Source organism: Podarcis liolepis, assembly GCF_965112155.1.
Source record: "Podarcis liolepis genome assembly, chromosome: 5".
In the NCBI taxonomy this organism is placed as follows: Eukaryota; Metazoa; Chordata; class Lepidosauria; order Squamata; family Lacertidae; genus Podarcis; species Podarcis liolepis.
In genome coordinates, this window is record NC_139556.1 from 31,498,178 (window position 1) to 31,523,809 (window position 25,632).

The following is a 25,632-nucleotide window of genomic DNA, read 5'->3' on the forward strand; positions in this document are numbered from 1 at the left end:
ACAAGCTTATATATGTTTATTCACAAGTAAGAGTTCAAAGGGACACACTGAGAGGTAATTTGGTATAAGGAGTTGTCCAAAGGTTGTTATTTCATCCCACCACTTTCACCGGGGAAAACCCAAGGTTGTCTGTGGATTGGTGTTTGTTCTGATTCAGCAATAAACAGTGGGGTTTCCTGGGGAAAGTAGTGGGACGAAAGGAAAATCTCTTGGACCCATGCTTAGAAATCACGAGACAAATGGAAGAAATTGTGGGACAAAGGGAAGTGTGAATGATGAGCCCTAAGACTGCAGTTGCAGATACTATTATTATTTAAGGCTTAAGTGGGATATCCAGAATTGCATAATGAGTTGTTCAAATAGAAAACTTAGGCCTGCAATTGTGGGGAAGGGGTTAGACAAAACCCAGGATATACTAGGGGAACACAGCGAAAGGACAAAGGAAATCCCAGGATGCAAAGAACTATGCATGACTGTGGATCTGTAATAACTGTTTCAGTCATTATATTTGAACTTGTATCACTTAAACACAAACACAATAATATAATCTGACTCTAGTGAGGTATTTACCATTTGTGTATCCAGTTGTCGTTTTTCTCTCTCCAAGGAGCTTAGTGCAGCATACGTGGCATTATTTCATTTTTATCCTCACAGCAGCAACTCTATAAAGCAAGGTACTGCAGTGTTGCGGGCAGGCTGCTGGCTGCCTCTTCACTGCAGCTCAGAGATGAGGAGCCAGAACTCCAGAAAGTGTGCTCCTGTCTCACACCCCTTCTCCTCTCAGGAGCAAATCCCCACCATGGACTGAAAGAAATGCCAGCGCTGGATTAAGCTGCAGTTAACACTCCCCCTAATTCTGTTTTAGAAAGGATCTGAAACCATAGATGAATGTTTGCTTCAGATACTGGTGAAAATGGGAAACTTTCTTAGCATTAACTACAGTAAGATCTGTGCCTCTCAACTGCATATGGCAGGGTGGGGTGAGATTTGCTGCTCAGTACTCAACCCAATAAATAAATGTTTAGGGATGGACCAGGGCAGGTGTCACATTGGTGGTTGAGCCAACCAGGGTTCTAGGACCCAAACAACTACCTAGGAATGTTGTCCAGTGATGTTGGGTCTCCTTAAGGATATGTGTCCATACAGGTAGACATGGAATCATTGATTTAGGAGGGTCCCCAATTATCATCTCTTCAAACCCTCCGCAATGCAGGAATTGCAGCTAAAGAATCCCTGACAGATGGCCATCAAAATCTCCATGGAAGCAGAGTCCACTACCTTCCACTGTCAAATAGCTCTGCCAGAAAGTTCTTCCTAACTTTTAACTGAAGGACAGTTAGTGTACACAAGCATCATAAATATACTGTTACGTTATGACCATATATGACCATTTCTGGCTAGAAGTATAAAGAAAATGCCGTAAACGTCCAGAGAAGTAATGCTTGGAGGCAGAGGAAAAGAAAACCAGATTTTGTCTGCAACACTACTCTGACTCCTACCCTAAGTAGCCCCAACCCAAAGGTGAACAGTTATCTGAGAAAAGCATTTTAAGATGGCAATGGAAATGAAGCTTTTGTGAATGAAGGACCGTAGTACTTCAGATATACCATATACCCAAGCAGAATTTCAGGCAGTTTCAGCTTTCCTGCTATAAACCCTACATATTACGTAGCAGAAGAAACAGTGGGCTGGTGAGGTATAAAGATTATGGAGGCATAAGGGTGGCACAATAAGTTCAGTTAATTAAAGCCACAGTTGGATTGTGGTAAATCTCAGTAAAAATGTTCCAGCAGCATCACTGCTCTTTCAGCATGACATCAAATTATTTTACACATTTATTGGCCACTTTAGGACTTCTCCCATTTCCTCTTTGTACCAATAAATACAGCTCTATTTATAGAGGGCCGTCTAGGCCATTTGCCAAGTAGGTTTCATTAATATTCTGAAAAGACAAAGTATACTTCTTTAAAGTATTGTGGTTGGTGTCTTAATAGTCACATAACATTAGCATGTAATGTTAAAAATAATTACAGCATATACGGCTCTCAAGCAGCAAGACAGGATGACATTAAGAAAAATATTACTGTACATGAATATGCTGCATATTTGTGCTTTCATAAACCAATTGCGGATGTAAGGATAAAAACAGATGGCTGTACCAATATGCCTATATTATTAAAAAGTAGCTCTGCAAGCTGGAGACAAGAGCTAACATTTCCTATGACTGCCTGCATTTCACCACCGCACTTCTATGTGACTCAAATTGTAAGGCAGCCCCCATCCTCCACAGAGGCATGTAAGACCGTCAGCCATGGGGGGTGGGTAGGGAGGATTGCCAGCTTAGCCATCAGTGGCTGAGCAGTTGCAGCAGTATAGCAGCCTTCCCAGCTAAGAATAAACCACTGCCTATTTCAAGCCATCATTTGCCATTGCCCCTATCTTTCCTCTGCCCCAGGCCCCACTGACAACCCAGTGAGGATCCATTCTTAGGGCCTAACAACATGTTATATTAATGAAATAATTAGCAATCATGTTGGGTTTTTAAGAAATGACATGGGCAGGAGGGTGTGAGGATCTAAGCCTCTCCTCCCCGACATAGTATCTGTGAAAATTGCCCCCTTCTATGGCAATTAGCATTGAAAAAGAGTTTCCTTTGGTTTAGGGCAAGGTGACTAAAAGCGGGAGTGATAAGTGGTGTATCAATGCAATACCTATATCTATCTATACATCTATACATTTACACACACACACACACACACATATATATATATAATTGTATAGGATGCAGGTGGCGCTGTGGTCTGAACCACTGAGCCTAGGGCTTGCCAATCAGAAGGTCGACGGTTCGAATCCCCACGACTGGGTGCTCCTGCCAACCTAGCAGTTCAAAAGCTAGGTACCGCTCCGGTGGGAAGGTAAACAGTGTTTCCGTGCGCTGCTCTGGTTCGTCAGAAGCAGCTTAGTCATGCTGGCCACATGACCCGGAAGCTGTCTGTGGACAAACACTGGCTCCCTTGGCCTATAGAGCGAGATGAGCACTGCAACCCCAAAGTTGTCCGCAACTGGACCTAACGGTCAGGGGTCCGTTTGCTTTTACCTTTATATTATTGTATAAAGTAAGGGGGGGGGACAAAACTGAGCAGAACAAAGCAAAACTCTCACAAATGTATATCTACACATGTACACACAATAAATCTATGGTTGCCATATGTCCAGAATTTCCCAGACATATCCAGAATACTGCAACTGCAAGCAGTATCTGTCAGGAGTTCAGCCTACACTTGAGTAGGACCCTGGCAGAGACACATGTCCGACTGGCATGTTCCCTCCCTCCTGGTTGGGAGCTTCATAAGCTTTCTTCAGCCCAAACATCACAGCGACCGATGCCAACTGACACCGGCACACATAGGGATCCGCAGAGTTTGCGCATCATGCACGTGACAGACCTCAGCAACTCAGCATTTTGGCTAATCTACTTTATTTACATATAAACACACATGGAGCACTGCAACATAGCTGCCTCTCTCTCTAGCATCAGACAGCAAAGAGAAAAGAACAAAGGACAATAGTCCCACTTCACAGAACACAGTAACACAAACATCCTGTCTTCGTCATTTCCCACTCTGTGGAGTCAAAACACATACCAACATGTGAAAGAAAAAAATCACATGACTGCAATCATAGATCAGTAATTCTAACAGTATCTGGGAGGAAATCAGCTAAATATCAGGGAAAATCCAGACGTATGGCAGAGCCAATGTCAGCAGTATCGGTTTTGCTGATTTTCCAATTTCTTTACTCAACAACTTTGGGCAAAACTTTAAAAAGCCCAACAAAAATCTGTCCAGATTTTCACTTTTTGAAATATGGCAATCTTATCCATGTCTGAAAACAAAGAACAACTTTCTATATTGAAAGCAAATAGAGCCCATTAAAATAATAAAGTTGAATGAACTAATGAACATGTTTTGCAAGCAATATTCCCTAATATATGCAGTCTAGTAAACATTGTTTAGTTGGAGAACTGCATCACAAAATTCAGATAAATGTGAATTAGCAAGGATAGCTGTGTTTTGGTTTACAAATTGTTTCAGAAAGCGCACATCTGATAGATTTGGCTTTAAATGCATACTGAATCTAAATTTACTTTGTCATACCCTCCCCGGCCCAAGTCTTATGAGTAGGGGGGAACTTTATTTCAAATCACCAATCCCTTTTGCTTGTTAATGTTCTTTCAACCCTTCTGGGTTCTTATTTGCCTCCTAAGGTTATCAGGTCTAGCCTTCCAATAGTTCAAACAATCTCTTAATTATTGGTATCCCACTGTCACCATATAAACACCATTATGTCTCGTTTACTCTGTCACAGCCCTGATAGATTTGCCAAATATGATACATGGTAGGAACAACAAAATTACTATAACAAAAACTAAATATAGTAGTTTCTTATATGATTGGTTTCTAATAACTGTGTTAGGATACTGTGTATTCTGACATGCACTGATAACTATATCCCTAATCCTATCCTGCCTACTCTATTCCTTACTCCTGAACATCCACACCAGCCACCCTTCTCTCACTCACTCCAAAGCAAACTGTCTTTTGCTCTCTCCACACACCTGTTCTGTCACACTTCACCCTCAGCCAATCAGCACACAACACACTCCAACATCCCATCCCTCTCTCATCTCTGCTTTACACTCACCTCACCATGTTTTACAAGTATCTCCATACCTAACACGTACCCACTGCTTTTTCTGGGGGGATGCAGGGGGACGCATACCCCTAAACATTTTGTGAATCTTTGTACTTTTGTCCATTTACTGTATTTATGTTTCCAATTTGAACTATAAAATGGACATCATCATCATTTTATTTGTATGCCGCCTTTCCATAGTTAAAACAATGCTCGAGGCGGCTTACAACATGACAAGATTTACATAATTACCAACATAACAAAAGTCATAAACAATAAATAAAACACATAAAAGGTACACAACCAAATGGGGAAAATTTCCACAGAAATCATAAAATCTAAAACTAAAAATACAACATTAATATCAATAACAATTTAAAATGACATAGATAAAAATAAAAACACAAAAAGGAGCCCTCTCTTTTGAGCAGCAGCAGCAGCAGTCCTTTATGGAGCCTGTCAGGCCCTGCCCCAAGCCAGGTGGAGAGAGGCAGGGCAGGGCCCTTCAGGCTCCCAGCGGGTCAGTCCTTTATGGACCAATGGTGATTTTCTTGAATCAAAATGAGAGTGCCCCTAAACATATTTTTTAGAAAAAAAGCCCTGCATATACCTTATATCTTTTAATATGCAAAGCTGTATAAGTCAGTCATAATGACAAACACCACACTACTACATCCCTACTCTGGAGGAATCAGAGGCACAGCGTAATGAAGAACCAAAAGCAGAGGCCATAAGTGCTTTAGTGGTGTATATTACCATATTGCTTAAGCTGGCAACTTGTATTGGCCCTGTAACTCTGAAAAAGAGAGAAACTCACCACAGTGACCTGTCAATTGTTTCTCAAGCACTCACTCTTCTCTCATTCCAGTATTCTCAAAGAAACATCTGTCACACTGCTGTTAGGTCTGGGTTGCAACAGACTGTCAACCTTTCATACGCATCTGAGTCAAACCTGAATTTGCTGTGCCAGAGTATGCCCTGTACCACACATTGCAGATATAGAAGAACTGTCTCTGTATTGAAAACATGCCAGGACCCATGTGCTCTCTTATTATATCTAATAAATACATGCCTGGTAAAAATGAAAGTTTTTTTTTAAAATTATGTTGGTTTCTCCCCCTCCCCCCTACCCAAAAATAGTGTTTCCTGACCACTATCTATATTGCGATCAGGGCTAGCCGTGCCATGAAACACAGTGAAATAAGTTCAAGTCCCCCTAGGGATGACTGTGGGCAGGATTCCTGCACTGCAGGGTATTGAACTAGATGAGTCTTGGGGTTCCTTCCAGTTATACAATTCTATGATTCTATGATCTGCTTCAGGTGGGGAGGGAGGTGATAGAGAAAGGTGTCTGAATGGTGCAACAAGGCCTTGGAAACTTTTGGTTCCCCTCTCCACTTCCCGCAGTGCTCATAAACAATTGCTTTTACCTGACAGCACAACAGACAGCCCATACAACCTACCTCCCTTCTTTCACATGGTGCTGAAATGAGGTGCCACCATCTGGCAAGCATGATGGGAGGCTGGTGGCAATAGGAATCCCACCACCAGGGCTACAAAATGGCAGTGGATGCTGGGGTGGGGCCAGGAAAAGCATCAGCCCTTGCAAATGGCTCACTAACCTCGCTGATGTAGATGGCAAGCTTCTCTGCTTCAAGCAGCAAAATGCCTAGGGCTGGAACTGAGGATGATATCAATTTGCCCTAAGAACTCCCAATTAATAGCTGGATGTGATGGAGCTAACAAAGGCAGGCATCCTCCCTACCGTTTTCTAATGGAATGACAATGACCAATAGCCCCAAAGGACAACATGTTACCGCAAGACAAGCCACGCTCTGCATTTTTGAATCTGTACGGTATGCTGTTTGTAAAGACAAATAACAAAACATTCGTATTTTTAATATTTTTCTCTTATGCCTATACTTTTTTCAATGACTCATTCTGGCATTATATTCCTGCACACGTTTTGAACAGATTCTTTAAAAAAATATATTGAATGTAAAAGTCATACCTGTGGGCACAAAGTCTCCATATGACTGGCTGCTGTTTGGACAATTTTTATTCCTTCTTCGTTTGTTGATACTGAGCAAGCAAGATTAGCCACCTGGAGAAAAAACATTGACATGTTTGCATTTATCCCCAACACAGATACATAGTCCATAAAACATTTTTTTCTAGAACATTATTTTCACAAATAAGCATCCCATACTTGCATATGACTTTGACTGCCCTTTAATTTCAGATAGTGTCCTCTATGTATTTAGAAGGGTGATATGCTAAGATGCCAATGACAAGTATACATTCTGTGCCTGTGGTCAACAGGAAATTTAAAATGTCAGTCATTATTGTTATATTGCCAGATTTGTATATCTCATAAAGAAATAGTCATTGTCATTTATTGCAACACTGATGGAGGGAGCAATCTCACCCAGAGAAAAGCTGTCTTTGCTAAATAATCAGGATAATTATAGCACTGCTAAGATAGTTTTTTTTTTTTTTTTTGCCATAGCCACAGAAAACCCTGGGTGGCCATTTGTTCAGTGAAATGTTGTAGATTGTAATAGTGACCTGTTGACATTGATGCCTTGATAGAAGCTGGCTCGATGATACATTTGATTGTGTGCTTTGAATTTTGCTTTAAGCCACTGACACTTTTATCTGTTGAGTTGTGAACTTAAGTTATGACCTTTGATTGAAGAAATAAACCTACTGACAATAATGAAAGAAGAAGAAGAAGAGTTTGGATTTGATATCCCGCCTTTCACTCCCTTTAAGGAGTCTCAAAGCGGCTAACATTCTCCTTTCCCTTCCTCCCCCACAACAAACACTCTGTGAGGTGAGTGGGGCTGAGAGACTTCAAAGAAGTGTGACTGGCCCAAGGTCACCCAGCAGAAAAATTCTACAAGCAATAGTATCTTTTCAGGATATCAAATTTAAAACATAGGACCTAAATAAAGCACAGGTTGTCAGCTGGCTATCTTTGTTAAGCTAGCTGCCCACTAACAATTCAGAATTATCAGTTTATATTTCCTGAATGGGATGTACTGTTTCCTTAATGGCCAGTCTACACACAGGATGGGTTCTGAGACAAGCATTCTACTGAGTCAGGGTTGTAGAAGAAGGGAAACTTAAATTTGGGCAAAGAGCCAGAAAGTAGTGAGCATTGACCTTTTGGAATCCGATGCAAGATTTATGAATGTGCCTCCTCCTCTAAGTCTTTTGGCTTCCACTATGCTCTGCTTGTAAAGATATGGATCAGGGCAAGAGAAGTGGATTTCCCCTAGCCCTTGCAGGCAAGTTCACCAACCTATCAAACACCTGTTGTAGCAATGGAATCAGATGATAATCTCGTCTTTTACTGCCTTTGAAGCACCACTGATCAGATGAGGCTTAAAGGGATTGGCTGTACAATCAAGTTCCCCACAGGGAACTCTTGCCATGCAGCAAATTCAGGAGATTTGGAATCATCATCTATAAATTATTTTCTGCAGGGATTGATTTAACTCAATTGCACAATCTCTACCTGCCCCACTCCTGATACCACAGATAACATCAGGTGTGGGGCAGATGCGCATGGTTTGGGGAAAACAACATCAAGGGGCCAAATTGGACCTACGTTGTATAAATTGCAGATAGACAGATATTACAAAGACTGCACAAGTCTTCATTGATTGGTCTCTCATTATAAGGAAACAAATTCTGCAAAGAGACCACTCCTGGAGCTTACTATTGCCCAGGGAAGCTGTCCAGAGTGGCTGGGGCAACCCTGCAGGATGGGTGGGGTGTAAATAATAATAACAATTATTTATTATTATTATTATCAACTAGTGCACCCACTTTGTAACAATGTTTTGTAAAACTGAAACCATTCAAAAGAGGAGGTGATATGAATGACATTTAAACTGATAATGTTATGTTGGAAGGATGCAAAGAACTTCAAATCACACCAACTGCAAGATATCTCAGGAGTCAACTCAATTTGGCCCAGAAGGCCTAGGTGTAATATTATTTGTTAATTGAAATCACAGTTACAGTCTATCAGTTTGCAACCAATTTTTCAATTTATCCGAGAGACCCTGATTTACCTAAGTTGCCTTTCAACTCTCCCCTAGTATAACAGCCCTAAATACTACATATTGTACTTGAATAAGATTGCTGCCGTGTCTCCAAACTAAAAACAATAGCCTTTTTGTTGCAAGCACAGTGTAGCAAATAATTGTTTATATCCCTTCAATATTGTTCCTCGCTGCAGCTTGAAAAACCTTTGTCTATAGGAAGTCTATCAACTTCTGTTGATCAAAATGCTTTTAGCTTATCAAAAACTAAGATAATTTGCTGGAAAAAGAGAAGACGGGAATTCTAACAATGCACCCAATCTGCCAAAATGTAATTACAGCTTCAGAATGTCTACAGTTCAGAATGCTAGCATATTTAATTATTATAAAACTATAAAATAATATCTCATGCATAATCATTCCCCTCTATCTTTAATTATCCCATTAGGGTACAATCAAGATGTAAAGAGCTAAGTTACTTGCCAATGCAAGAATAAGGCCATAGAAACCCAAAACATAATGTGAGATCACTGGCATATTTGGAAATTTGTAGAGTATTACAAGCAGAACATTGTGCTGTAATCTATATTATCATCTGGAGATACCACAGACATGCCCCATGAAGAAGCAATCCATTGTTTCAGTGCTACTGAATCTACACAGCTAAGCAAAATACAGGATAATGGATCTCAGAATAACTCATTTGGTAAAGGCTGCACTAATGCCAAAATTATTTATTAGAGCAAATAAGGATATGCAAAATTGGAGATGCAGTGTGGATAGCAAAAAGCTCATATAGGCACCCATTGCAATTAAAGACAGTTTCCAAGAAAAAGTAGATGATGATTAAAGGATCATTTATGTTTTTGGCAAATAACAGTAAAAAGGATTAGGAACACCAACTGTGAAACAATGATACCGAAGCAAAATTTAACAAACAAATTGTGAAGGTACAGTTTTAGAGCTTAGCAAATATATGGAGAAAACTGTTCATCTGGAAAACTATTTTCTAAGCAACAGATTAAAAAACACATTGAACTATTAAAGTATCAGCACCAGATATGTTAACACAGAAAACCTGAAGGATATACATAAATACAGGGATCTAGTTTTGGAAAGTAATAACTTAATGGTATTATCAAAGCAGACACCCCAAAATACTGTTAAGAAAAAAATTAATAGTTTTCTTAAAATAAAATAAAAGAGAGACCCACAGGTCAGATACTACGGATCAATAAACTTACATGTTTGTCAGAGACATTTCTTTTGTTTGAGAGACTTATGGGAAACATATCTTAATCCATTCACAAACTCAGGTTTATTCTTTGAAAAGAACAAGAAGACTTTAAAGACTCTGCTTGTACTGATTTACACAGCATTATCCGATTAAGAAATGAACTATTCAAACTGTTTTAATGCTGCTCTTGTGGCCCTTAATGGGATTTTTTATTACAATAGAAATGTAAGTTTTGGAAAGGAATTACTGGAATTTAAAACTGATCATGTACGTTGACTGCAAAGGCAAGGTGTAAATAGCTAGAATTCAAAATAACTAGATTCTGGCGTATTAGGTGACTGGGCGTATACGACGACCCCCCCTGATTGGCAGCTGCCGATTGAGGGGTCGACTTATACGCCCAGCAGCTTCGCTGGGCAGCGGCAGTGGATGGCGGGCTCCACTCCGTTCCACACAGGGAGGAAGCTGCCCGGCGAAGCCGGCTTAGCATTGCTGGGCAGCTTTGCCAGGCAGCTTCCTCCCGCTGTGGACCCCGCCGCCCACTGCCACTGCCCAGTGAACCCATACCTGGCGTATAAGACGACCCCCAACTTTTTAGAGGATTTTCCGGGGTTAAAAAGTCATCTTATACGCCGGAATCTACAGTAAGAGGTAAAACCAAAGTTTCTTGATCAAATTCATATTCCCCCTCCTTACGGAATACTGAGATCTATAATATATTCTATTGCATATGCAGTTGTATAGGTACAGAAATTAAAACAGGACTCAACAGACTTTAACATTATTTTGCTCCAGGTGGATTTGACCCAGTCCAGGGCTGCCTTGAACCAATCTGAGAAATCCCAGATTGTCCTGATTTGGTTCAGGATCTGGAATTTGTCTGGACTGGATGAACAGCCCTATCATTAGGACTTTATTGGTATGTATGAACTAGCACTTTGGGTTATACCTAGAAACAAACTGAAAGCCATTGCAGATGAAGCAAAACTTCCAAGCAGACAGCCAATCTAGGGTAACAAAGATATAGCTATATCTTAGCAAAGATTTTAAAACATTATTTAGTATGCAGAATTACTTGAGTCTTGTTAAATGCAGCAGTGTTAAAATATATTGAATACTCTGCTGCAGCCAGTCTGATGTTAACAAACTTCAGACAAAAAAAGCAGTAACAAAGCTTAGATTTATGCAGATGGAAACTGCAGCCCTGACAGATAAGATGATTAAAAATGCTTGCTTGTATTAGAGTAGCATTTGCAGCTGAGGCATAAATCTTGAAGATATCCATCATTATGGAAATACTTCTCATATGAGAGAAAAGGGGGAAATGGATGACCCAAATGGTAGCTTAAAGTCCAGTTTGGGGCAGAAGAGAGCACATTAGCTGTGTTAAGGTAAATTCACAGAAGCAAAGTTCCCTGTTCCATCCTCCCCCTTGCACCCACCTACACCCATGGAAAAGCTTCTCTGGTGGATTGGGAAGCCCTCCCGAACTATAGGAGATGGGGCACAGGAAACCCTTGGGGAAGAAAATGAGACCTGGATCCTAAGCAGTGGTGCGTTCCTCAATCAATTCCAACCTTCATGTGCATTTCCATCTGGAATTCCATCTGCTCAGAAGAAAGTCCCACTGCATTCAGTGGGGCTTACTCCCAGGTAAATGGGGTTAGGACTGCAGCCATTCAAACAGATGAATGCCACAGTCAAGCTTACCATTGTGTTCACTTAAAATATCCTAGGTGTACACATACTAAAAGTAATGCATAACAAAAATGTTATGAGCATCAGCAACATTCTTTTATTTCACAGCATTTTCTTTTTTTTTTCTCCAGCTTTCTTCTACACTTGAAATTTCTTGCTGCATTGAGATTCTCACAAATTAGATCTTGCTGAAAGCAAATGAAATTCTATTGAGGTCCATGATAAGCTGAGGTGAGTTTTATTCTTTCACCTTTCACTGAGATTGTGAAAGCAAGATGTTAGTATTTTATGGGTTTCTTTAATATAAAGTAAAAATAATAAAAGTGGATTTACCCAATCAATATTTAAGCAGCTCAAGTTAGGAGACATAGGTGAGAAAAGACGACACACAATAATACACACAAAAGCATGTGACTTAAATGAGGGATGCTTCTTTGAGAGCTAAAACTCCATTCCCCCTATTGAAGGCTGAATCACAAGAAGTATGTTGCCATGGGGTGGGGGCCAACCATATTAAATGAGACACAGGACATTGGTATTGGGATGAAATAGGCCACAACTTTATTGATTACAGATGTAAACTGATTTTGGTGAAGGCATTGGGTATGTATCCAAGATCAACCAACCCATGTGCTGGTTAATAATAGATGGGTTGACCCTGGAAATGAGGTCACCCCCGGGAGATGCATTGAATATGAGGCTTCCTCCAGAGCCACCTCTTGAAGAGCTACTATGACCCAATCAGTCCCTGTGTGGGCTCCCAGACAGCACTACTCCTTCCCAGACCCCTTTAGCAGGCTATCCAGATGTTAAAGATCCAGACCCAATGCCTTAACCACCAAAGTTGTGACAATTGATATGAGGCAGGTGAAAACCTGCAGAAAGGCCAATTAGTCTGCAGGGAAAATATCTCCCTGGCCCTGAATATGGTGACCAAGTATTCCATAGCAAGGTCCTAACAAGTTCCAGCCCACTTACTTTTGGGCATGACCATAACATGATAGAGCAGGAGGGTGGGAAATCTGGCATTGTCCAGAAATAAAGGTCAGACCCTGGGCACCACTCCCTTTTATAGTGAGGAAGCAGAGCTGGCTTTGGCCAGGTCTCCACCCACACCCAGCCTCTACAGTCCTGATGTGATTGGACCACATCATGGACCTCAACATGTTATAATTGTATGACCAGAAGGGTAGCCCCAATGTTCTCCCTCTGACCACATGAACAATAAACCCCCTAGGGTCCCATGATCTGTGGCATAGCTGCACCAGGCCGCAAAGCCCACCCATATCCCATGAGTAAGTAGCTATTCCCAATGGCTTCTTTACTGAAAATTGCCCCCTGCTGCTGCTTTTCCCAAAACAGATATTATTATTATTATTATTATTATTATTATTATTATTATTATTGCTGTGTGAGGCCCTCCCGCTTTGCTTCAGGGCCCACTTTGGTAGATCCAGCCCTTCAGTTCAGATTGCTTCATAAGGGACTTGCTTTAGACCCCAAATCCAAAGCAATATCCAGAAATATCCAGAGCTTTGGGCCTCCCATTGACTTGCATTGGGAAACCAAACTGCATACCCTGCAAGTGCCCCCCCCCGGCAACAGGACATCCCATTTTTTCTTCCGATATCTCATCCCCGCAAAACACACAGCACCCCAAGGAAAGAAGGTAGGAAGGAACATTGGGGGTTGGGTGTAATGCAAGATCATACAGTGGTACCTTGCAAGACGAATGCCTTGCAAGACGAAAAACGCGCAAGACGAAAGAGTTTTCCGTTTTCTGAGTCGTTCCGCAAGATGAATTTCCCTATGGGCTTCCTTCGCAAGACGAAACGTCTTGCGAGTTCTTGCGAGTTTGTTTCCTTTTTCTTAAAGCCGCTAAGAGCCGTGCTTCGCAAGACAAAAAAACCGCAAGACAAAGAGACTCGCGGAACGGATTAATTTCGTCTTGCAATGCACCACTGTACATTCAAATTTATATGAATCTTTCTCATTTAAACTATAACTCCCAAACTCTGCACGACAACTGCATTGACAGAAAGTCTCCCTCTCTGTGTGTGTACTAATTAAATAGATAGTGAGACAAAATAAATGAATGTAAACATCTGGGGTAACTGTAACACTATTATCCCACATTTTATTGATTGATTGATTGATTGATTGATTAACTTTGTATACTGCTCTATACCTGCAGGTCTTAGGGTGGTTCACAGGATAAAATCACAATATAAAATCACAAAATACATAATCAAAATAAAAACAAGAACAACCTAATCCCCTCCAACACATTTTAAAAGGGCACTCAATGTCAGACATTCAAAGGTGTGGTTACAGAGGAACGTTCCACCTATTATTGCCCATCTCTGTCCTTACAGATCAAAATGTCTCTTAAAATAGAAACTGGTGGTTTTTTCTAAATCTGTGTTCAAAAAACACATATAAATCTAGATAGGCTTAAGCTCCATTCCATAGTTTTATTATTTTGTATTTGCAGGACTTTAGAGATGACTTTGCCAGGCCAAATGCACACACTGAAAGTCATGGAACCCACAATACGGCACTTTTGTATTATTTATTTTCTCCTCCCAATAAGTTTGTGCCCCAAAGAAAGTCATTCCACATTTCTGTATATGCTAAGGCTCAGCTGACCTGTTATGGCCTCCTTTACCATTGCACAGCTCAATGCAAACAGTCACTGCTGTGGTCTCCGCTGAATACTGAGAGTTTTATATCTCATTTAAGTCAATTATATTTGGGGGCACTTTGCAGGACCAGATCAATAATGTCAAATCAATAAGCTTTATATTCAGCATAAGCTGTCTGAATTGCACATTTAATCTTAAGCATTTGACAACCAGAAGTTTACAAAGCCAAATATTTTGTCTAAGAACTATGTTTCTTTCATCTTATTTACCAAAACTAATCCAACAGATGCCCAGATATACTAATTCCACCCAAAAGGATAAACTACAATCTGTGTGTCTTTGATAAAAAGTACAACAGCACACCTTGCGGTAGTTTGTGCTGGAAATGAACTACCACTGATCTGGCTAATCTTTAGCATGGGGAAATTATAACCACTGAGCATGTCTAATTATCTAATCTTAAAACCTTTAGGATTTATCCTTTTCTGTTTCTAACTATGAAATGTGTCTCCTATTAGTAGAGAGGCATAACTACTCTCACAGAGATCCAGCTCTGAGGGCCTTCTGGCAGTTCCCTCATTGTGAGAAGTGAGGTTATAGGGACCCAGGCAGTGGGCCTTCTTGGTAGTTGTGGAACACCCTCCCATCAGATGTCAAGGAAATAAATGACTATCTGACTTTTAGAAGACATCTGAAGGCAGCCCTGTATAGGGACGTTTTTAATGTTTGATGCTTTAATTTGTTGGAAGCTGGCCAGAATGGGACAACCCAATCAGATGGGCAACATATTATTATTTATTATAACAACAACAACAACAACAACAACTTGGAATGGCATGGGATCCCTCCTGCCTTTTGGTTTTGAATTTCCAGAGCATATTTATTACACAAGTTCCTCTACAGGGCAGAAAAGTAGTTCATGAACTTGTTACCTTCCAATAAAGCTGAGCTTGTTCATGATTTAGGTACAGACAACTATTATAAGTTCTATTAAAATTTGCTTTCTACTGCATGAATTCGACAAGGTTTTATTTTGTTGCCATTTTAATGGAAACAAGAACATTTATATTTTATGCATATAAAATAAGATGAAGTTCCTGAAGGGTAAAAGTGAGAAAATGTGATGAGTTCGAGAGCATATAAACCTATCTGGCAAAACAGCAATATGTTGTATTATTACACCTGAGATGAAAATGGTTTAAGGTATAACGCCAGGGATATTTTAATTTCTAAACAGTAGTTTTCTCATTCTCTGAAGTTACTTAGTGAGAAAAAAACAACCAGAAACTAAAGTATATACGAAAATCATTTAAAGCTTCAAAATACAACAATGTTGAGCAAAGAAAACAAGTTAACATTTGGAAGAAGCCTTTCAGAGGCAAGATCAAAAGCCACAATATGTAGGAAGACCATATTTTATCTTAAAACAAGGAGACTGATATTTTGATTGTTTGAACCTTCATTTGCATTAGTTTTTTGCTACCATAAACAAAAGCTATTTTTGTCATTGTATATCATAACAGTCAATAATAACTGCTTTGGCAAAGGTATTTATCCACATAGCAGTATATTGTAGACCCAAATAATGCATCCAGATGCACTGTTTTATACAGTCGACTACTCAACACCTGATGGCAAGCAGTTGAGATTCTCTCAAATTTTTATGGTCACTCTTTGTTTCTCATTAATATTCCATTTCATTTATTATTATTATTATTATGTGGAAGCTTGTCTCTCACTAGAATGAAAAATATCCTCTATAATTGGTCTGAATAGAGGTTTCACCCTGTCCCTCCTTCAGTGAATGGAGCCCTTTAAATAAAAATTATAAAGATGTATACCCCTGAAACCATTAGAGATTCATGTAAGGTCTACTGATAACTTTATTAATTAGATGATAAAACTGGCCTTTTTAAAGTCCTGGGACCCAATTATTTAACAGTCCCATCCTAAGGTGTCTTCTCCATTCTCTACACTTTTTTTACATTATATATAATTTATCAACAGAGGTGGGATTTATGGGGAAACCGCAAATTCAGAATTAATTTTTATTTGTTTAAAAAATCCAAACCTGCACTTCAAGGAGGGAACTTGTATGAAGACTAGTATTAGAATGATGATAATGACTGCTGATTTGAACACACTGTTAATAGGCCAAGATTCATATTACTTTCTTGTTGTGCTACTGAATGTGGTTAATAAAACTAGATTACTGAGGCTGTGGCTCTCCTGTATGCAATCAGGATTGATATTTTGGGTGTAGGAAGCAATAAAAAAGAAACTAAAACAATCCTTATACAGTGGTACCTCTGGTTATGTACTTCATTCATTCCGGAGGTCTGTTCTTAACTTGAAACTGTTCTTAACCTGAAGCACCACTTTAGCTACGGTAATGGGGCCTCCTGCTGCTGCCACGCCGCCGGAGCATGATTTCTGTTCTCATCCTGAAGCAAAGTTCTTAACCTGAGGTACTATTTCTGGGTTAGCGGAGTCTGTAACCTGAAGTGTGTGTAACCTGAAGCGTATGTAACCCGAGGTACCACTGTAAAAAATTCCATTTTGTCCATGGCTGCCTTAGGAGGTGATTTTATGTGTGATAGCCACACAGCTCAGGGTGTCCCCACCACCACCACAAAAAAGAAAGAAAAAAACCACATAGATATCAGCCCTAGAGTTTTAGTTCACACTGGCTTCCAATTCACAATCTGTAAAGTTGACTCAAGAGAAAACAAAACTGGTCACCTCCCTCAGCTTGGTAAATAGATTGCATGTCATACACAATTTGTAAAACCTGCACAGTGTGGTGGTATGATAAATATAGCTATCTCTCTGTCTCTTATTCTTCCGTGTCCAGGTTTGCTTTCATTAGGTTGACAATCATAGCTTTGGTGATTTGACAATCTGATTCTATCATTCTGTTATGAGAAAGCTTACTAACTTGCCTCCATATCTTCCCAAACTATTGATCGAAATAGATGGCCAATTGAATTATGCCCTCCTACTTGAGGTTTGGATGGGGGGGGGTAGTGATGCACATAAAATGGGAGAATCTGATACCTTTAATGTTGATTTTTTTTTCTATATTACTGTTCTCTAAAACATAGATGGCTGCTTTAAAAACCAGTAAGAATGGAGAAGACTCACATGCCCAAAATATCCTGCTGTGAAAATAACACCTTTGAATAAAACGAGGCAAAGAACTGCTTCTTAGGACTGCTTTTGGTGCATTTTGTAGATCCTTGACTACAAAATACATGTGAAGTACATCAGCCTTGAATGACACATACAAGCAGAAGTCACTTCTTTCCCTGACAAAAGGGGCAGGGAATATGTGGCTCTCTAGAGGCTGTTGGACTACAGCTCCTATCAGCCCTTACGATTGGCCATGCTGACTGGAGCTGGCTGGAGTTGGAATATATCAACATCTGAACAGCTACAGGTTCCTTACACCTGTCCTATAAAATGCATGTGCATGCATAAAAAAAGGAGATGATGTGCTTCCAAAGGCACTGTATGAAATCCTATACTGAACAAAGACTTTCTGCTTGTATCTCAGATATGCATGCAATTCAGTATTCCTGGTATCCAACAACTAAAAGCTCTCTCTCCACTGCTTCTATCATTAGCTCCACCCTTGTTTACATTGAGATAAGTTCCTAACTGCAGAGATACCATTGTTATATAAAAGTCATTCATGCTGATGGGCTACATAAAAATAACCACCATGCAAATACATTCCAATTTGAAACATAAATTATGTTGTAGAGGCTCAATATAGGCTCAAACACAGAATTGCTAACTATTCACAAGCATGAAAAACTACGGGAGAAATTCAGTGTTGTGCAAAGACAATCATTCTGTCGTTTTGCCAAACAGAACGATGCCCCTCTCCTACCTCTGTGTGCTGTTCTGGGGCTTCTGCCAACCTGCCACCCCCCCCCCCGGCCAGTTTAGGGGATGCGGAAAGGAGAAGAGTGGGGAAAGCCCCACTGGGCAAGCAGAACTCCTTGAAGAGGGCTTCAGCTGCACTCATTTGTTGTATCCCACTTTATATGTGGTATTCATCTAAGCCCTACTCAGAGTAGACTTATTGGAATCAAAGAACCTAAGGTAGCCATGCCCATTAACTTCTATGGGTCTACTCTGAGTAGGACCAGTACTGAATACCGCCTGTTATAATCAAAGCAGAAATCCATTATGATAGCTAACACTAATTTGGCTTCAACAATCCCAACACCTCCAGCAACCTCTCCAAAAGGAAGCTGAAAGGGTACTGAAAAACTGCTCTACAGTTCATTCTCTGAACTACATCTGGGCCTTCCCTAATACCTGGAGTAGCCATCTAATTATTATTTTTAAAATAATCATTTTTATTTTTTCCCCAGTATGTGGTCACATTCTAATACAGAAACCTTCAAGCATTCAAAGCAATGTGTGGGTCTGAAAAGCAGGTACACATGCACTGGCCATGTCCCCAACATCCCCATGGGGGAACAGGCTCTGCCCCTACCTGTGTGTGCAGAACACAAGGATCTGCAATGGGATGTTAAGGACATTCAGTTGAACACGGTTAGAAACTGTTGGGCAAGGAGCAATCTAACCTCTCCCTGCAGATCTTCACAGGGCTGGAAATGCATGAGTCCCTGCACCCCTTACCCAGCTTGAGCCCCCACCCATTCTTTTGAATGTTTGAAGAGCAGGAGTGCCGACTTGAATAAAATATTGTGAGGGCCCAGGTAAGCCCCACCCCACACAACCAATCACATGAAATAGTGCACACACACCATTTGAATGTGAATGGCCATCAACTTTGTGGGGGTCCAGCCCCCACAGCTCCTAGGAGTTGGCTCCTATGTTGAAGAATGATTCTGTATTGGGATATGTTAGGATTTTTAAGGTAAACGTCCTCTAAGTTCAATGGACTTTAATGTCTCTAACTCTGTGCCTGATTGGACCCGTTGACCTAGTGTTTTCTATAACAGTTTAAAATCCATTTGAATTAGCTTATTCCCAGTTGGTTATTATGCATTAGCTTCCCCCCACATGCAGTTGATCATAGAGCCAAACTGATCTAGTGGATGTGTCACTTTTCTCCTGAAGCTCAGATACCACACACAGGACAAGCCTGAAGGAAATAGTGAAGCCCCTTTTTCACATATGCAGAGCCGCATGGGAACTGATTTCAACTGGCACTTTCCCATGCCATTCAGAGCCAGCCCAAGACATTTTGCTGCACGAGGAAGAGCAGAAAATGGCATTCCTGACCAACACCAAGTGCATAGTACCCAAGGCCAGCCAAGTTATTCTGGCACCTTAGGTAGAAAATCCCACAAGCACCTCTTGGCAATAAAATAAATACAATTCAATAATGATTTGCGGCTGCTTCATGACCCCTAAATCATCTGCCTGAGACAGCCACCTCACAAGACCTAATCATAGAGCCAGCCCTGCAGGTGTAAGTGTGTAGGTTAATACCCCAACCACATGTGCTGGTAGGCCCAGTTTCATTGCTCCATCAAGGCCCCAGAGGTATTTTGGGAGATTAAAATGGCGAGTACAACTAGAAGCACATGTTGTTCGGAATGGTTTTCTTGTTGCTGCTGAGCCCACCTGCTTCAGGGTAGGGAGAAATTCCTTCTCTTGCTGCTGAGCTCATGGGTGAACTTCACCAGACTTTGTGGGTCTTATTTTGCCACTTGAGGCAAAACAGGAACATGCCCCCCTCTGTTGTCACCACCCTGTCACAAGCAGGGTGACGGGTGTGTTGGGTGGCGGCACTTCCAAAGCGCTGGCAGCACCAGCCTATACTGGTGGGATTTTGTGCACTCCATGAGGTCACCCTGGAAACCAGTGCCACTAGTGGCATAGGTGGGCAACACCACTTGCACTTCTACCACTCAAGGCAGGCACCTCACCTCATCAGTGGACAGGCCTGCTTGGCACTGAAGGACCATGTGGATTTTTAGTCCTTGGTAGGACTGGTTGCCTCAGATCCAGGTGAGATAACTACTCTGGCTAAAGAAATGTGCAGCTTGTTTCCTCTGGCAGGAGGGGAAAGAGATTTGGAAACTATAATTTATCCTGCAAGAATTACAAAAAACCAGTATACATTGGTTTGATACTTAGCAGCACTTAAACGTAGAAGATAACTATTAATTATTCTCAGGAACAGGACCAGCCCAAAACCCTTAGGCACCTGAGACAAGATGTGCCACCAATGCTTCTACCCCAACCCTACAGATCTGGACCCATGTCCTACTGGGGTGAGAGGAGAATGCTGCCCAAGGTGGGTCGCCTTAGTTTGTCTCACTGGTATGCCGACCATCCTAGGGGAGCAAACCAGCTTAGGGTCTGCAGGGCAGACCATGCAGTACACCTTTCTAACCACTTAACACCTCTCAGAAATTGCCGTCTGAGGCAACTGCCTAACTCTGCCTCACAGTAGGATCGGCCCTGCTCAGGAAGCAAGTTAAACTTGGCCAGTCAGCTAATGATCACCTGTATTTCCACTCCTCTTGCGAAGATGCTTATAAGAAAACAGGCTAAAAGCAAGTGGAGTAATTTTGGGGTGCAATTTCCCAAGGTTACAGGAATATATGAATTACATCAGAAACAAAGGCCACAGTGTTGTACTAAATCCTTGATGACTGTGCCAGTTTAGATTGCTTGCAGTATTCTTTTTGTTTCTTTCTATACACCTTTATATGCCCTTGCAGGAAGTCTTACGCACAGATGCATTGTATTTATATGAAAAATTTGTCAGAGAACTTATATGCTTACTAATAAATAATGGTTCCAGTTTATATTTTTAAGGAGGAAGATCTATTGAGGTATATAGAGATTCTATTTAACAGTGCTTTTTATGTGTATTTATGAATGCTGTATACATTTTCATTGTGGTTTATAACTTATATAGAGTGGAATATTTGGTTTATGGGGGGAAACTATATTTCACTGGGTTGAAAAACTGACCTCCGACATGCAGTAAAATAATACTACAAGGCTAGTTGATGTTTCAACCTCTTTTCCAGTGTGAAACTGAGCTTTAGCAGAGCTCTTCTGGATGTCAAATACTGAGCAATAGCCAGCACACAAAATTTTGGTTACTCTTCTAACTATAATTTCTATATCATTTAGAATTCTTTATGTTAAAAGTTAGGAATAACATATTTCATGTTACAATATAATTACCACCCCCCATCCATCATGTACACTTTCCCAGCTCAGACAATTGTTCAAGTCCTCATAAACTATGGTTATGATGTGAATGGGTGTTTTGGCCCAGCACTTCTCTCCTCACCCCTTCTCTCTCCTCCACTTCTGTAAGCTGCCTTCAGCATGTAGAGTCTGGCTTGAGTTAAACCAGTGTACCCTATTACTAGGGAACACTGGCCTAATGTCAGTTAACCAATAAAGCTAGAGTTCCCTGGTTCAGATATAATCAGGAACTTTGGCTGTGTAGACACCACTGGCTTAAAAAGAAGCTACGACATGCTTTCTCTCAGTTTGGATCAAACCTGTGTTGCAGGGGGGCGGGGTGGGCATCAAAATGCAGTATTTCATAAGAAACAATAGGATAGATAAGGATTGTGGCTAATGCGTGTACACCACTTTCCAGACCAGTGGTGGGAGTGCATGGAATACAGAGTAAACGGGAATGTGCACACCACATTAATATGACCCAGGATCTTTATCCTAAAGTTGCATGATGGGAGGAGGGAAGGGGTGAAGTTCAGACCTTGATGCCCAACCTGATTTCAAAAACTATTGTTTACAAAGTCTCAATGATTATCCAAACTGGGCCACTGTGTTTATCAACCTCTATACTATTTAAGGAGTATGTTTAAACGTTATTCTACTGAGACATTTTTCAAAAATTGCATATTTATATTTGATAACCACAGGCACTACACCACAAATCTGAACATTCGCTCCCTTAGAATATGCATCCCTTTTAAAATTATCATAGAAAGCATAATTTAGGTTTCCATCGTACAGTCACTTGTGAGTAAGAGCCGCTGAACTCAATGGGGATTACTTCTGAGTATATAGGATTGCACTGCTAAATTATTTTCCTTCTAGGAAAAGGATTGTTTTAGTTATGTACTATGTTATTAATGTCACATCTGCTATTGATTTGAAAAGATTACACAGTATACCCACAGGATGATTATCTTTGCCCTACTGCCGCTGTAACTGTCTTGTTAACGAGGGAAGTGTCTTACGGAATCATATAATTCTTGAAATGTTCACTGTAATTTTGTTTGTCAAGGTACTAAATGGTTGAATTGGCTACTCAATAAATAAACAAAGAGTGTGGAAAGTATTCATAGTGGAAACTTTACTCTTCATCCCCTTACTAAAATTGGCATCCATTTTGGTACAGTCCTAAAATAAAAGTTGCCTTTAACTGCAAAGGGCAAGACCTTAACTGCATTTAATCAAAGATTTTGGAATACCCATTTTCTTGAAAGCTGCGGAGTGTCTATTCCTCATTTTCTTTGGTAGAGTATGTCAAAAATATTTATTGTGAAGCAGTAGCTGTATTAGTCTATTGTTGCAAAAAGAAAAACAAGAGTCTTATAGCACCTTATAGGCTAGCAAATGTATTGTTATGAGTCGGGGGGTAGAGAAGATTGTTGTCAAGGCCCTTCTAACCCCTGGACGCTTCTAACCCCTGGATCCAACAAGTGCTAAAATATAAGCCTAGTTAGCTTCCTTGGTGAGGCAATTGCCTGGGTGATGGGCCATTAAGGAGAGCAAAGGAAAGAATTTCTGTCCCAAAGCTCCTGTTTTGCAGGACAAGAGAAAATGCTTCTTCACATAACACATCATTAATATATGGAATTTACTGCCACAAGATGTGTCACTTTGTTAAATTGATTCAAAGTGGTTTTGGACAATAGGCATAATGCCTATATGCTACTGTCAGGCAGCATGCTGCTGAATGGCTGTAGCTGAGAAGCAGCAGTGGAAGAAGTCTGCTGTTAAGCTTTCCATAGGAATCTGCTTGGCCACTGTGGGGGGAAAAGATGCTGAACCTGATAGATTACTTTCAGATCAGACTAAACTTTTTGTAATTAAAGTCAGTATTCTGGCATTGTGAGAACTCTTAATTAATGTACACATTGCAACTAAAGGCAAGCTATCGAACTTATAATGTTAGAAACCTAAGACCTTTCAGCCTAATGGATTTATAAAGTGCTTTGACACTACCTTTGCTATTCAGCTGGCCCATGAGAGCAGTTCAGGAAAGGGAGACTTAATGAGATCTAAACAGCATCAGATAAATGCAGGGCTGTTAAAGTAAACAAAAATCCCATTTGGTTTGTCAGTTTATTGCCGAGTATATTGACTGTAAATACTAATGTTCACAGCCACTAGATAAGGGCTGATATATTCTGCTGACAAAGAAACCATCTAAACTCAAGCAATATGCTTCAAAAGCAAGACTTTTTTCTGCAATTGCATTTTAACAACTGCAGAAAGTATTTCCTAAATTATCATTGAGGAAAACAAAAGCAGCAGCACAATCCAGGATGCATTTACTCAGGGAGATGTGCCAGTGAGTTCCAGGGCTTACTCCTAAGTAAATCTGTAGAGGCTTGTGACCATGCTGAACAATCCCATACATGGAAACGTCATTGAGTTCAGTGGGACTTACTTCCAGGTAAGTGTTTTCAGAATTGCAGCTTCAGTCTTATAAATGGCACAGAATATGTATATCACCAAGCACCCCCATAAAAGGATGAAAAGATCCCAGGAACTATAAATGTTTACACATCAGCCAATACGCATATGTCCTGCACCATATTCTTCTTCAGAACCTGCTTCACAGCAACCTGAATTTGCTGGCATTAAAAAGTAATTATTTCACAGAGCCCGCTTTGACATTACTGCCCATATTACTGACAGGCACTCCTAGCCTCAGTAGTCCCATCTGTAATACAGGTAGATAATGTATGAGAAGCATTTTGAAAACACGGTACCAAGAGTGGGGAACCTAACAGGACTGATGGGAGTTGGAGTCCTACAACATCTGGGAGACCACAGAGTCCCCATCCTGCATGATACAAACACAAAGCAGTATTATTGCTTAGGGATGCCTGTTTTATTTATATTATATACATTTTTAAAGAAAAAGGCAGCATATAAATTTAAAAAAGAAATAAAGAAGTGTCCATTATTTGTACTAAAAGTAACTCAGTGCTACTTTTAATACAAATAGCATTTAAATTTGTGCCAGTTTCTCTTCCTTGTTCTAGATCTGAGATTAGCAGTCCACAAAATACCAGCACCACAATCCAACAACGAATTTGGGCAAAATAGTCACTTATAGTAAGGGACTGTTTTGAACTACATGTTCTTCATCTGGCATAGCAAAAACATAAATGCAATTTATTAAGTAGCACATTTCACTGTGGATATAGACGTAACCCATATTCTCCTGTCAAATTATCTGTTGTCCTTGTCTCCTGCTACTTAGGGCAGTACACCTGACATAGACATGTTCCTATTTCATCCCATGCCATATCCCAACAATACTCCCTTTACCTGGCTCAAGTGGCAGACTTGTGTCACTGGAAAGCACAAAAGGCTAGAGAAAGTGGATATTAAATAATGTATTTTGTTGGGAGATTTTAACAGCTATATCAAGAAAAATAAGCTTTAAGAAGTCTGATATACTGTTTGTACCCACAAGTGTACAATGGCCCAAAATGGCTAAACCAAACTATTTGTCAAAGAAAGTGGAACTCCTCCATAACCCTTTATAAATATCATAAATCTCTGCTGCTTAAACTAAAGCTCTCACTATAGGTCTCTTGTTTCTGCTCTTTTATAAAACAGCAAAGTCTCTTTTTCATTTATGTAGGCATGTTCAAGAGCATATGTCTCTTATTGACATGGGAAGTAACTGCATGATGTAACAGGGTGACCACTTGCAGAGTCTGCCAAAGAGGGGCACAGCTGCGGGTACTGACATGCCATCCCAGATACAGCAAAGCTTCCACTTTCATTGGTGCCATGAGGGGGCAGATTAGGAGAGGGAAAGCATTGGTAGGTGGGGGGTTGAGTGGCAGCAGTGGGCAAAGGCCATCATTATCTGGCACAGGACTAAGTGTGGGGCTTCCAACTGCAGCATGTGCCCTGGGAGGCATCCTGGCTCCTGCCCAAGATCAAAAAAAGGTGTCCTTTCTTGTAAGTAAGAAAACAAACTTTATTTTGACAGTGTAAACTCAGCAACAGCAGAAGGGCAGAGTTTTGTTTAGTCTGGGCACCAGCAATGAGGCAAAGATCAAAC

General features: G+C 40.5%; 1 protein-coding gene across 11 annotated transcripts in view; it reads right to left on the minus strand.

The window, feature by feature from the left end:
- Positions 1–25,632, minus strand: part of CTNNA3 (catenin alpha 3) — a 541,298-nt gene that overhangs the window by 195,483 nt on the left and 320,183 nt on the right. For all 11 annotated transcript variants that reach the window (XR_014525905.1, XR_014525906.1, XR_014525907.1 and 8 more), the window contains one exon: positions 6,707–6,799. Coding sequence is in view for 8 of the 11 variants with exons in the window: in XM_083502498.1 (XP_083358624.1) it covers positions 6,707–6,799 (93 nt within the window). In the remaining 3 variants the exon portion in view is untranslated. The remainder of the gene's footprint in view (positions 1–6,706; positions 6,800–25,632) is intronic.